The sequence below is a fragment of the Sus scrofa genome, chromosome 9, assembly GCF_000003025.6.
Source record: "Sus scrofa isolate TJ Tabasco breed Duroc chromosome 9, Sscrofa11.1, whole genome shotgun sequence".
Classification (NCBI taxonomy): domain Eukaryota; kingdom Metazoa; phylum Chordata; class Mammalia; order Artiodactyla; family Suidae; genus Sus; species Sus scrofa.
Window position 1 is genome coordinate 73,029,243 of NC_010451.4, and position 15,016 is coordinate 73,044,258.

The window sequence follows — 15,016 nt, forward strand, 5'->3', positions numbered from 1 at the left end:
CCTTGTGACTACAGTTCACTTTGTTTTGCAAGTCATTCCTTTTGTTAACATTCCTACATAAAACATAGTGTTAACAGCTAACACCTACTGAGCATTTATAATATGGTGGGCTTTGTTTTAAGAGAGCATGATACATACTAACCCACAGAATGTTCACAACAATGTTATTAGGGAGGTATTATTGTTATTATCCTCTCTTATAGATAAGGAATCTGAGGCATGCTCAAGATCACTCAGGCAGTAAGTGGCGGAGTCCAGATAGGACCCCAGGCTCTTGACAAAATTGCCTCACTTTGATGTTGTTTGAACACAACTTTTTTTTTTTTTTTTCTTCTGCTTTTTAGGGCTGCACTTGTGGCACATGGAGGTTCCCAGGCTAGGGGTTGAATCGGAGCTACAGCTGCCGGCCTACACCACAGCCACAGCAACGCTGGATCCTTAACCCACTGAGCAAAGCCAGGGATCGAACCCTCAACCTCATGGTTCCTAGTTGGATTTGTTTCCGCTGCACCATGATGGGAACTCCTGAACAGAACTTATTAAGTATGGCAATGTTAACACCAAACGTCCTTAATCAAAGAGTTAACCTATAAAGTGGAAGTTGTTGGGACTTCTAACAAAAGCGAGTAACAGATGTCTTCCATATTATTGTGTGAATAAGATACTGATGTGGAGATGAATTGTGGCAGTTGCCCGTCCCTTTCCAGTTTACTGTGCAAGTGAAAGTCATGGGATGTGACTTCTCTTCCAGCATGGTGGAGAACAGCTTGGAGCATCCAGGTGTCGTGAAAAACGTGGTGGGCACTCAGCTCTGCAATAAATATCCAGCCTGCACCCTGCTTGTCTTCCACCATGAAGCCTCTGCTGAGGTCTCCAGGGCCATTACAGTAACGAAACATTAAATCTGTCCTTTCTTTCCTTGTGCACCTGTACATATTCTCTCTTGGCTCTTCTACCTATAGGTACGTTCGCTTTTTAATCTTCCCAGAATCTTTTCATAATGTAGTGTAAATCATGTATGTTAAATTCCAGTTAAAAAGTCATGGAAATCATGATATTGCCTCTAATTTTTCCATGTAATGCTGTCCTTTAAGTACTTAAGAGTTTAAGCAAATTGTTTTTCATCACCCAAAATCTTTATCATCTCAGGTGGGACGTGTATACATTTCTGATATGCATTCAAAGAATTGTGTTCCTAAAATGTTCTTTTTATGGGGTTATAATAGCATGTAATATTTATGCCTTTAAACAGACTTTATTTTATTTTATTTTATTTTTTTGTATTTTTTTAAGGCCGCACCTGCGGCATGTGCACATTCCCAGGCTAGGGGTCTAATCGGAGCTAGGGCTGCCAGCCTACACCACAGCCACAGCAACGCCAGATCCAAGCCATGTCTGCGACCTACCCCACAGCTCACTGGCAATGCTGGATCCTTAATCCACTGAGAGAGGCCAGAGATCAAACCCTCAACCTCATGTTTCCTAGCTGGATTCATTTCCACTGTGCCATGACTGAAATTCCTAAACAGATTTTAAATTAAACTCTTTTCAACTTTGGGTTGAACGAACAAATGCAAGGCAGTATAAAATGGACTAGAGTGGCAATTTATTATTTCTGATCTAGACTATAACATGACAAAACATTAAAATATTAATTTTCCTCTTTTTATCTGCTAATAATTTGTAGAATAATTAGTATTTTCCCACTGTTAGAAAGCTGATCTTTTAATTTGGAACTACTTGAGCACTTTGATGATCTCTCTGTGGGCTCTTAGCCTTTCTTTAGATACTGTGCTCTTACTTCGTTCTCTTTAAAGAGCTGGGCAAATCTTGGTGAGCTATGACTCTAATGGTCTGGATTTTCACATTAGTAAAATGATGAGGTTAGAGTTAATTGCCTTTAAGGGCTCTTATTGCTCTGATTTTTTTTAGGCAACCAGAAAGTTTTACATGAAGTTTATTATGTAAATAGGATACTATACCCAACAGGCATGCTAATAACTGAGTATCCAAAAAAATTGTATGCACATATACATATAAAAGGTATAAATTTTACTGATACAAAGGATGTGTAGCATGTAATTTAGAATTAATAATAAACTATGCAATACTCTTCACTATTAATTTTTCTTTTTTTTTTTTTTCTTTTTATGGCCATACCTGAGGCATATGGAATTTCCCAGGCTAGGGGTCGAATCAGAACTGCAGCTGCCGACTTACACCACAGTCACAGCAAGGCCGATCCAGTTTTTCTTATGAAATGTCCATTTTTAATCTAAAGCAATACTTATCTTAAGAAATTTATCTAATTCTTAATTTCTCTCATACTAGTCTGGCTACATCAGCTTTCTTTTGACTGTATGGTTTACTGTTCATCCTTCCACTTTCAACTTCTCAGTATCCTTAAATGTAAGGTGTATCTCTTACAAGTATTAAATAATTTTAAAATCCAGTTTGATATTTGTCTTTCAGTTGGAATATTTAGTTCATTAATATATTTTATATTAGATTTCATTTTATTTTCATTTGCACCTTAACTATAAAATGAGATGGCAGAAACATGTATTGAAAGAGCAAATGTTGGAGTTCCCGTCATGGCTCAGTGGTTAATGAACCCGACTAGTATCTATGAGGACGTGGGTTCTATCCCTGGCCTTGCTCAGTGGGTTAAGGATCCAGCGTTGCTGTGAGCTGTGGTGGAGGTCGTAGATGTGGCTCAGATCTGGTCTTGCTGTGGCTGTGGTGTAGGCTGGCAGCTGTAGCTCCAATTCACCCCCTAGCCTGGGAACCTCCATATGCCATGGGTACGGCCCTAAAAAAACAAAAAGACACACACACAAAAAAAGAGCAAATGTAATTATTTCAACAGTAAAAACTATGACAAACCCACAGACAACATAATACTCAACAGTGAAAAGCTGAAAGTCTTTCCACTACAATATGAAACACGACAAGGATGCTCACTCTCACTATTTCTATTCAACATGGTATTGGGAGTCCTAACTGCAAAAATAAATAAAAGATTAAAAAGAACATAAAAAAGATGAATGGATTAGGAAGATGTGGTACATATATACAATGGACTACTACTCAGCCATAAAAAGAACAAAATAATGCCATTTGCATGCAGCTACAGAGTCTCATACCAAATGAAGTTAGTCAGAAAGAGAAAGACAAATGCCACATATCACTTATATGTGGAATCTAAAATATGGCACAAATGAACCTATCTACAAAACAGAAAGAGACTCACATACCTAAGAGAGCAAATGAATAGGCAAAGAGATCCTGCTGTATAGCATAGGGAACTATAGCCAATCACTTGTGACAGAATATGTGGAAGATAATATGAGAAAAAGTATATATATATATAAACACACACATACACATGACCAAGTCACTTTGCTGTATTGAAGAAATCAACAGAACATTGTAAATCAACCATACTTCAATTAAAAAAAAAAAAGATGTAGAGAACTGACTTGTAGTTGCCAAAGGGGAGGGGGAGGAAGTGGGAAGGACAGAGTGGGTGGTAGATGCAAACTATTACATGTAAAATGGATAAGCAATGAGGTCCTATTATACAGCATAGGGAACTATATCCAATCTCCTGGGACAGAACATGATGTAAGACTGTATGGGAAAAAGAACATATATATATATATATATATATATATATATATATATGACTGGGTCACTATGCAGTACAGCAGAAATTGACACACCACTGTAAATCAATTTTACTTTAATAAAAATAAAATAAAATGTAATTATTGAATGTTGGCAAAAAATTTAAAAAGGCAATAAAAAGAAATAAAAGTTATCTAAATTGGAAGGAAAGAGGTCAAACTGCCATTATTTGCAGATGAATGATATTATATCTAGAAAACCCTAAAGACTCCACACCAAAATTACTAGAACTGATAAATAAATCAGAAGGTAGCAGAATACAAGATTAACATACGATATATGTTGCATTTCTTTTTCTTTTTTTTTTTTTTTGTCTTTTTGCTATTTCTTGGGCCACTCCCGTGGCATATGGAGGTTCCCAGGCTAGGGGTCAAATCGGAGCTGTAGCTGCCAGCCTACGCCAGAGCCACAGCAATGCAGGATCCGAGCCGTGTCTGCAACCTACACCATAGCTCATGGCAAGGCCGGATCATAAACCCACTGAGCAAGGCCAGGGATCGAACCCACAACCTCATGGTTCCTAGCTGGATTCGTTAACTGCTGCGCCACGAAGGGAACTCCCATATGTTGCACTTCTTTACACTAACAATGAAATATCAGAAAGGGAAAACTAAAAAAAAAAATCCCTTTTAAAAATGTAACCAAAAAAATACTCAGGAATAAACCTGAGGAAAGAGGTAAAAGACTTATATGATGAGAACTATAAAATAAAACACTGGTAATGGAAACTGATGATGATTCAAAGAAATGGAAAGATATCCCAGACACTTGGATTGGAAGAATTAATATTGTTTAAATGCTACCCAAGGCAATCTACAGATACAATGCAATCCCTATCAAATCATTTTTCACAGAATTAGAACAAGTAATCCTAAAATTTATATGGAACCGTAAACGATCCAGAATTGCCAAAGCCATCCTGAGGAAAAATAACCATGGAAGCATAACCTTCCCAGACTTCAGACAATACCACAAAGCTACTGTAACAACTGAAAAAAAAAATGCATTGGCACAAAAACAGACATACGGATCAATGGATCAACTAATCTTTGACGAAGGAGGCAAGAATATAAAATGGGAAAAAGGCAGTCTCTTTAGCAAATGGTGTTGGGAAAGCTGGACAGCCTCATGTAAATCCATGAAATTAGAACACACTCTCACACCATAATACACAAAATAAACTCAGAATGGCTTAATGACTTAAACGTAAGACAAAACACCGTAAAACTCCTAGAAGAGAATATGGGTAAAACATTCTCTGACATAAATTGTACCAATATTTTCTTAGGTTAATCTTCCAAAGCAATAGAAATAAAAACAAAAATAACAAATAGGACCTAATAAAATTTATAAGCTTCTGCACAGCAAAGGAAGCCATAAATAAACAAAAAACAACCTACGGACTGGGAGAAAATATTTGCAAATGATGTGTCCAACAAGGACCTAATTTCCAAAGTATATAGACAGTTCATGCAACTCAAAATCAAAATCACAAACAACCCAATCAAAAAAAAAAAAAAAAAAAAGCACAGAAGACTTAAACAGACATTTCTGCACAGAAAACATATAGATGGCCAACAGGACATGAAATGATAATCAAAACTTAAGCCACTATGGAGAACAGTATGGAGCTCCCTTAAAAAAAAACTGAAAATAGAGCTACCATATGCTCTAGCAATCTCACTCTTGGGCATATATTTGGAAAAGAAGAAAACTCTAATTTGAAAAGTTACATGCACCCGAATGTTCATTGTTGCACTACTTACAATAGCCAAGGCAGGGAAGTAATTTAAGTGTCCTTTAACAGATGAACACACACACATATACATATATACACAATGGAATATTACTCAGCCATAAAAAAGAATGAAATAATGCCATTTGCAGCAAAATGGATGGGCCCAGAAATTATCATACTAAGTGAAGTAAGTCAGAGAAAGATAAATATATGATATTACTTATATATGAAATCTAAAAAAATAATACAAGTGAACTTATTTATAAAATAGGAACAGACTCACAAAGATAGAAAACAAACATATGGTTACCAGAGGGGAAAGGAGGTGGGGAAGGATAAATTAGGGGTATGAGGTTAACAGATAAATACTACTGTATATAAAACAGATGAACAATAAGGATTCGGTATATAGCACAAGGAACTATATCCAATACCTCGTAATAGTTACGAGATACACATATACATACATAATTTTTCAGATTCTTTGGATAGCAAAGTGGTTTCACACAATATTGTAAATAAACTATACTTCAATTTTTAAAAGTAATAACTTTTACCACCTACTACCTCCACTGTTCCACAATGCAATAATAACTTCCCTATTAAAGATGGGAAAGCTAAGATTCTAGTACAAGACTCAAATATAACTTAGTAGTGATGACTACAGTTCTATGCTTTTTCTACCATTCCTGCCTGACCATTATACAAGAAATAGAAATCCTTCAAATCATTAAGCCCAAATGTATTTGGTTCTACCATCTGGAAGTACAACAAATAAATCGAATCCTTTCTCTGCATGATGTCATCCCAATTGCTTGCTATATATATCTCACTTCTCCCCTGAGAATTCTCTTGTTCAGATTTAACATCCCCAGATGGTTTTGTTGTTCTTTATATGACTGATTTTCACATTCTCTACCATCCTAGAGGTACAATTTTGGAAGTGCAAGAAATGCCAGTCATTTTTACTTCTAAAGTGTAAATTCAAAAGGACCATACTCTGGTGCGGTTATCAATAAGATAAAGGCAAACAGAATGCTCTCTTGGGATTTACCAGTGATACAAATGCAAAGTAATAAAGAAGAAAAATGGATAAGAAATACTAAGTAATAAAATGGGGCATGATTTAAGATGCAGTTTATGATATGGGTGCCACTTTTAGCAAGTGAATTTTCTATTTCTTCATTTTAGATCCAATATTAAAATCAAACTGGCCAATTTTCAAATATGCATAATTATATGTATGTGCATTATATGTATGTAAAACCAGATGTACATTTGTCTCCCACTTGTTTGGTATAGATGTGTCCTATCAGTAATAATGAAAATAATAAAGAAATTTAAAGTGTCATTTGCAGGTACAGATAAATAATCTCAGAGATACAAAAATATTTCCCACAGTCAGTAAGTCCTCGAACTGAGACTGGAACATAGGTTTCTTTTCCTGATTGTAAATCTAATTTTTTGCTGTTAACCTTGGGCAAAGAATGGTTTTCATAATTCGCAGATAGACTTCTATATATTTGGTTTTTCCTCTAATCTTTTCTAACACCAGATTCGATGTGATCTGACTCACTTCTTGATAGCCAGACTGCCTTCACCAAAATTCAATAACTCCCCTAATGTATTTTAGTGTAGTCCTAGCTGTTTTTTCCCCTTAAACTTGAAAATATTCTAATAATTATTTTCAGAGTATTTTTCATTCTAATGCTGAAGTTACACTCTGGCATACATCAGCTCTTTGCCAGGCACTTTCATGATCCTGATGCCTGATGTAGGTTTAACATACAAGGACTGGATGACTTACACTAGATAAGACATATCTCCTCCCCATCCTTCATTTTTAACTTTTTGTCCCTTTTACTTTGCATTTTCTAAAATGACTGAATTTGTACATTCTGTCCTACAGAGGATTCAAATCATTCCCTTTACCATTACTTCCTTATTTCTTCAAACTGCTTCCTCATTGCCCTCTTCCCTCTCTCCCCCTTGGCCTCTATTAGCGCTTCACCCGAGAACCACCCTCAAGTGACCAGCCCCTGTCAGCCCCAAACCTTGGCAATGACAAAGGCCAAGTGTCCTTTCCCTGGAAAATAAAGAATAGGGGTAGTCTTTCTTCTCAGAACAAATGATCTTCCCTGTTGGGTCCCCTTCTCCTCAAGAGTATCCTGACTTTCTACCCTCAACACTGCTTTTCTATCCCAGGACATACACTATTTATTATGTCCAGTATTTCATTTTATTTTTTTGGCCAGGCTTGTGGCATGTGGAAGTTCCCAGGCCAGGGATCGAATCCAGGCCACTGCAGTGATGAAACCATATCCTTAACCTGCTGTGTCACAAGGGAACTCCCAGGTCCAGTATTTGAAACTGACAAGATAAAAAATGCCAAACATGTCTATGATCAAATCAAGGGGCACAGTAGCTGTGGTCTCAGCTCTAGGCAAGTGGATTTCCAGACCCAACCTGAAAATAAGACAACAGGGAAATTCTGACCCTACTGCCACAAAGAATGTACAGGGATCCCAAGTGCAGTTCTGAACATTGGCGGGAGCCCCATTCTTTCTCCTTTCAGAGAGTTTTCTACTCTTTTAGCACATAGCATGCCATTCTCCCCATTATTTAAACATGATTGACTCTCTTACCAAAGCCCTAGTGCAAATGCTATTTGACCCCTCCCTAGGCAAACAAATAAAATGAAATAACATATTAACTGCAAATATGGGCAAGAGGTGTGGTATCCATGGTATCATAGCCCTGCTGTTTGAGAGACTGCACCTAAAACAGGACAGCCATATGCTACCAGTCAGTGTGTCTATTTCTAGATCAGAATGGAGTATTGAGAGCTCTCCCGTTCGGTCTGTTAGCTGAGTATGGCCACTGATTCACGTTCCTTGGAAATGAGGGTGCTACACTGTTGGCCATGCTATTTCTACACTTTATCCTGGTTCCACCTGACAGACACAGTTATTCTGTGTTAGATGTCATGGGATGTCACCTAAGGTTTCAGGGTCTGGATGTCAGGGCTGCAGTTTATCTCAGTTGTTGTCTCCCGTGGTCCAAAGTAAAATACATCTCCTGGAGATGTTAACAAGAGTAATTTCTAGGTAGATAGAAGAAATCAATAAATTCATTATCCTTCCTTGGAGTAGCTTCATTTCCCTATTCTCTTCCTTATGAAAAGATGTGCAATAGAAATAAATATTTAAAATTACAGATTTCTGGAGTTCCTGTCGTAGAGCAGTGGTTAACGAATCCGACTAGGAACCATGAGGTTGCGGGTTCGGTCCCTGCCCTTGCTCAGTGGGTTAAAGGATCTGGCATTGCCATGAGCTGTGGTGTAGGCTGCAGACACGGCTCGGATCCCATGTTGCTGTGGCTGTGGCGTAGGCTGGTGGCTACAGCTCCGATTCGACCCCTAGCCTGGGAACCTCCATATGCCGCGGGAGCGGCCCTAGGAAAGGCAAAAAGACAAAAATAAATAAATAAATAAATAAAATAAAATAAAATTACAGATTTCTCAGGATCATGTACAAATTCAAAATACTTCACTTATGACTAAATCTTAAACTATTGCCATGTGGCCACTGAGAACACTAATAATTTATACACTGGAATGTTTTCATTAAATGTGGACGTTTGGGAGTTCCCGTCGTGGCGCAGTGGTTAACGAATCCGACTAGGAACCAGGAGGTTGCGGGTTCGGTCCCTGCCCTTGCTCAGTGGGTTAAGGATCCGGCGTTGCCGTGAGCTGTGGTGTAGGTTGCAGACGCGGCTTGGATCCCGCGTTGCTATGGCTCTGGCGTAGGCTGGTGGCTACAGCTCCGATTTGACCCCTAGCCTGGGAACCTCCATATGCCGCAGGAGTGACCTAAAGAAATAGGAAAAAAAAAAAAAAAAAAGACAAAAAAAAATGTGGACGTTTGAATTCTGATCATAAACATTTTCATTTTATACATATTGCATATCACAGTAGTAATTTAGGCTCAGTTAAATTTTAAAGTAGGGTCACCTGCATTCAAGGAAGTGTTTAATTAAGGTAATAAAATCATTCTTTTTTTCAAACTATGAATGCTTATTTTTTTGGCTCCGCCCATGGCATGGGATCGAATCCGTGGCACATCAGTGACCTAGGACACTGCAGTGACAATGCCGGATCCTTAACCTCCTGTGCCACAAGGAACGCCTATGAAAGCTTATTTATTATTTTAATTGCTATTCTCTTCTTGAAACTTATATACTAGATATTCTAAGTTTCTAACATGAAAGTGTACACATGTCTGGACAAACCAAAGTATCTGTTTGTATGTAGCATAAAATTAGTAAAGTTGATAAGAAAATACACACTATCTTGTACCTATATGTGACATATCTTGTATACATTTGTGACATTTCTTTTAGATAGCTTATTGATATTCTTGGTCAAGAACATCAAGAGAGACAGTTTATTTTTAAAAAGGGTTTTAAATTCAGATATTATTTTATTACTTAGCTGTGTGACTTTGCCTATTTTCCTTGTTTTCTTTAGGCTATCTCCACTAAGATACAGAAAGGTCAACTGATATTGCAAATTAGATGTGAATCACAGCTCACAGAGGTGGAAGGCACCATCTGGTCTAGCTTACACAGAGCTAATTGTCATATTCTCTAGCCTTCCTCTCCCCAACTGAAAAGCCCTATTAAAACTTTTGATTATTTCTGGACCTTGTTATTTTCTTTCCATAATCGTGACCTTGGAGTTACCTTTGACGCCTTTTTCCTTTCCTTCCTACTTCTTATTGCTGAGACTTTTTGGTTGGCCATATTCTTTGCCTCATTAAAAAAAAAAAGATGTTCGTCTATTTCTTACAACCAGACTCTGGTTATGCCAAAGATGACTTGGTTTTGAAAATATCTCAAAGGCAGGCATCTTATTCCTCTAAAGTATTTCAGATTCTCCATCAATACTAATATAGGTTGCTCATCAGGGTGGATGGTCAATGAGTGCTCAATTGATAGTTACAAGTGATGTCTTTTTTTCGCTGAAGGTTTGTGTACCCTTAATCTCCATTGCAGATATTCATTCATTTGAAAACTTCTAAAAAAATCAAAATGCTTAAAACACATCAATACCACTCCTTTTCTTTGACATCTGCCTCTGTTTAAGTTCTGTGGACATTTGGGGGTTGGAAAATAGCTCTAAAAACCACAAAGAGGTCACAAATGTTGATAACCCTGAATCCCTCTGAAAAATATGCACCTGCTCTTCTTATTTACAATAATAACAAATGCCTGGGCTTCATACAGGTCAAACAGGTTTTTTTTACATTTTGCAAAAGGCAATTATTTGATATTAAGACTGTAGCTGTCTTTGGACCTTGGTAATAAGATCTTAATTAAATATTGGGGGTTTCTGTGTTATAACAATACCTTGGCTAAATATTAATGGAGAAAGTTTAGGTAGTGGGAAAGGCTTCACGGCAGTATACATCTACATAGTATAGCATGTTTTCACTTGCGATGAGCATAAGGAACAAATCTAAGATGACATCCAGATTGCTACAGAATTATTTCATATACTGAATTATGGTATGTTTCAAAATTATATTTCACTTAGCCACTGAGGTAGAAAGCTGGCTAAACCTATTAAAAATTTAGAAAAATAGAAAGCAAAAGATGCTGTTTACAAACCATACAGCCTAATATGTGTACGCCTGCCATACATACTAGGTTGTAAGAAGCATCTTGTTAGCAGGAATAATTTTTTCAAATGGCATTCCCAATGCCTATCCTAGTATTTGGCACATAATTGGTGTTAAATAATGAATGAATGAGTGTCTGATTTATATAACTCTAAACACATATGCTTTGGGGACCTATAAAAGAAATGTATTCTTATCTATTGCCCACATGAGGCACAATTCATGTAAAAATTCTAGAGCTGATTATCAATAGAGTAGCCACCAGACATATGTGGCTATTTACATTAATATTAAAATTAAAAGAGATAAAGTAAAATAAAAGCTTCAGTCCTTCAGCTGCATAACCATATTTTAAGTGATCAAAGGCCAAATGAGGCTAGGGGCTACCATACTGGATAGAGCAGATATCAAACTTTTCTTTCATTGCAGAAAGTTCCACTGGATAGCACTCTTCTAGAGAGTGTGGTATTTTCTTCACATGAGAAAAAAACAAAACCACCATGCCAATATGTAAATTCCAATGTACTCGGATGATTTTGCAATATGAATACCCTCAACTTTAAGGAGTCTAGGGAAGACCTCACTCACCATATATTTATCAATATGTAGATTTATTATAGTCTTATAATTCTCAATGACTCCTGAAGTGTTTTTAAATAAATTCAGGAGATCCCACACGGCTCGGATCTGATGTTGCTGTGGCTGTGGTGTAGGCCAGCAGCTGCAGCTCCAATTTGACCCCTAGCCTGGGAACTTCCACATGTTGCATGTGTAGCCCTAAAAAGCAAAAACAAACAAACACAAAGAGTTTTTAAATAAATTCAAAAGGCTATGGAGCAAAAGAACACCTTAAACAAGGGGTGTTACACTTGTGCTAGCTTAATACTCAGATCCAAGACCCTAGGTGCCAGGTCCTGATCTGACAGGTCAGAGGTGTCTTAATGAAAATACATTATTAGACCTTCTTAAATGATTTAGATGCATGTGGTGCAAGGGCTACTTTCTGAAAAATTTAACCTAAGAATCACAAGGATTATATTATTGCTTTTTTAAATTGAAAAACAAAAAACACATGCACTGACTCTATGTAATGCACCCTATTCTGGGGACCAGGGCTACAGAGACAGAGGAAGAGAAGACATTAATGGAGAAGATATTAATGAGTGCTACCTTTTGCAAACTTGCTCCTCCACCAATCACTGGCACCACTTCCTGCCCAAACCCGTTCCCAGGTTTCCCCCCAAGTGGAATCTGGCTTGTCTTTGTATGCAGAGATGAGTCCAAGAAGGACTTGATAGTAGAAGTAGTAGCAGTAGAAGCAAAAGAAAAAGGTGGAAGAGGAGGAGAAAGAGGATGAGAGGGAAGGGAGGGGAAAAGGGAGAAGAAGAAAAGAAAGAAAGAAGGAAGGAGAGAAGAGAATGGGCTTGAGAGATTGGAAGGAAGGAGAATGGACAAACTTGACTACATATTGAACAGGGCAACAAGGAAGAATCTGGGATGGCATTTGGCTTTCTAGCTCAGGTTGGTAGATACTAGAGTCATTCACTTAAACAGGGAATGCAGAAAGAATGGAAAGAAGATGGTTTATTTTTGATATATTGGACCTGTATGCTGCCTCTGGTAGTTCAAAGTAGAGACATTTAGAAGGTAACTGGGTATACCATTTTAGAGTTTTAAAGATAAAGATTTGGGTTGTAACCAGTGTCACATGAAGCCATGGGAATGAATGAAATCACACTGTAGAGAGAGACGAGAAGGCTAGAAAGCTGGTAATTTGGTGGACATAAATATTTTAGGAAATTATTCTTAACTATTTGTGCACTGATGACTTTTCTGAAAATCAGATGATTTCTAGAAAATGCCAAAGTTCACAGATTAGCAAAATTTTGTACTTTCCAAGATGTTAGGAACCATGTTGAGAACTTCTACAGAGTTCAAGTTTTCAATAGCAAAAGAAGAGGAAGGGAGCCAGCTGGTAGGAAAACCAGATTTCTAACTCATGGAGATTTATTCATCAGACCTAATGCAACAGCAGATATAAACCTTTTAAAGGAGTAGCTTGCTTCTCTTACATTCCTGTTTGTAAAATTAGAAAAACAAGAATGCACATTTGGAAGTAATTTATTGAATTGGCTTTTTCTTTAGAGTTAGCAGTTGAATACTCTCTCCATTATTCTTCCTTTAACTTTAGAAACCATGGCTTAGTTAACTCAGAAAAGTGTTTCTTAGAGTAGATGAATAATCTCACAATGATATTCTCTTCCACATAGCTATAAGGTAAGGCAGGGGAAGGCCAGCATGCATTTTTGTTTCATTGGGATCTCTGCCTTTTATGTTACACTTACCTACAGATGTGATGATGACTGTGAAATGAGTTTCATCTCGCCTTCCAGTTACATTGTTGTAAGCACAGCACATATAGTCAGTTGTCTTCTGGGCTATTTTCTCTGATGCAACTTCTAAGTGAGGCCCATGCTTAATGACATATGTAGTATTGTCAGTCTTCTGGATCCAGGAGTACGTGTTAGGAGGATAAGAATCAGCAGAGCAATCAAACAAGATGGCTTCTCCAATATCCACAGTAAACACTTCTCCAACTTTTAGTCCTTTATCAGAATTAACTCGAAGTCCGTAAGGTCCATCTGCATTAATTGAAAAAAAGAAATCAAGGGGTGACATAATCAAAATACACTGGAGTTTCTGTCGTGGCTCGGTGGAAACAAATCTGACTAGTATCCATGAGGACGCAGGTTCAATCCCTGGCCTTGCTCAATGGGTTGAGAATCCAGGGTTGCTGTGAGCTGTGGTGTAAGTCACAGATGAGGCTAGAATCTGGCATTGCTGTGGCTGTGGTGTAGGACAGTGGCTACAGCTCCAATTTGACTGCTAGCCTGGGAACCTCTATATGCCTCGGATGCAGCCCTAAAAAGACACACACACACACACACACAAACACACACACACACACACACACACACAAATTACAATATAGTTTTTGAATTTGAGAGAGCTTAGCAGTATTTTGTTTTTCATGAGAGACTTTGTGTTAAACTTGGGCAAATGGGCCCTCATTTAGATTCCCATTAAATGTTAAGGATCTAAAGATGTTTTATTCTGATACTAATGGAAATGAAAATAACTTGAAATGTGATTGAACTTCTTTGAAATAGTGAAAGCCTTGAAACTTAGGATATAATTTTATAGACACTGTCATTGTAATTGTGGTGCTAAGCTTTTAAGTCGTGTATTGACAAATCTGCAATCTTGTTAGACAAATTCCATCTTTCTGAAACTGTAATTGTACTTGAAAGCATTTTGAAAATAGATTATGGCCACTATGTTCTCTTTCACAACCGTTCCTTGAATATTATTTATTTTTCTTCTAAGTGCTAGGATAGTTTATGCAAATATTTAAGTTGCATAGTTTTACATGGAGCACAAAGTTGTGTAAATAGATATAGGCGTGTTCCATATTTTCATGAAATTTTAAGAAAGAATTTAAAAATTTCTCCCCACAAATTAAGGTTAGATTCAATTTGGAAAAAATACCTCTTCATTACCATCAACAAATATTCACTGATCATCAATAAACTACTTAATCACGGATACCCCATGGTGTTTCTCCTCACAGAGCAATATTCCTGTACCATTTTGCTATTTCTATGGCACGAGACTGCCTGCAGATGAAGACACATTTCCCATTGATTTCTTCAAAGAATAAATTATAAGAGAGATTTTTAAAATATTCCCCAGCTATACCAGCTCTTCTCATTCAGTTTCTATCCTGATTAAAAGCTTTAAGGTATAAGCACTATTGCGGTCCTTTTTCAGCTGATCATAGACAATGTTTGTTGGATATCTGCCATCTGAATGCACTTTCAGTACTTATGCAGACAACCACATTTAA

At 37.3% G+C, this 15,016-nt stretch overlaps 1 protein-coding gene across 16 annotated transcripts in view; it reads right to left on the bottom strand.

Annotated features, from left to right (window-relative positions):
- HEPACAM2 (HEPACAM family member 2) overlaps positions 1–15,016 on the bottom strand; it is a 54,594-nt gene that overhangs the window by 8,964 nt on the left and 30,614 nt on the right. For all 16 annotated transcript variants that reach the window (XR_002347042.1, XR_002347044.1, XR_002347043.1 and 13 more), the window contains one exon: positions 13,455–13,751. Coding sequence is in view for 11 of the 16 variants with exons in the window: in XM_003357438.4 (XP_003357486.3) it covers positions 13,455–13,751 (297 nt within the window). In the remaining 5 variants the exon portion in view is untranslated. The remainder of the gene's footprint in view (positions 1–13,454; positions 13,752–15,016) is intronic.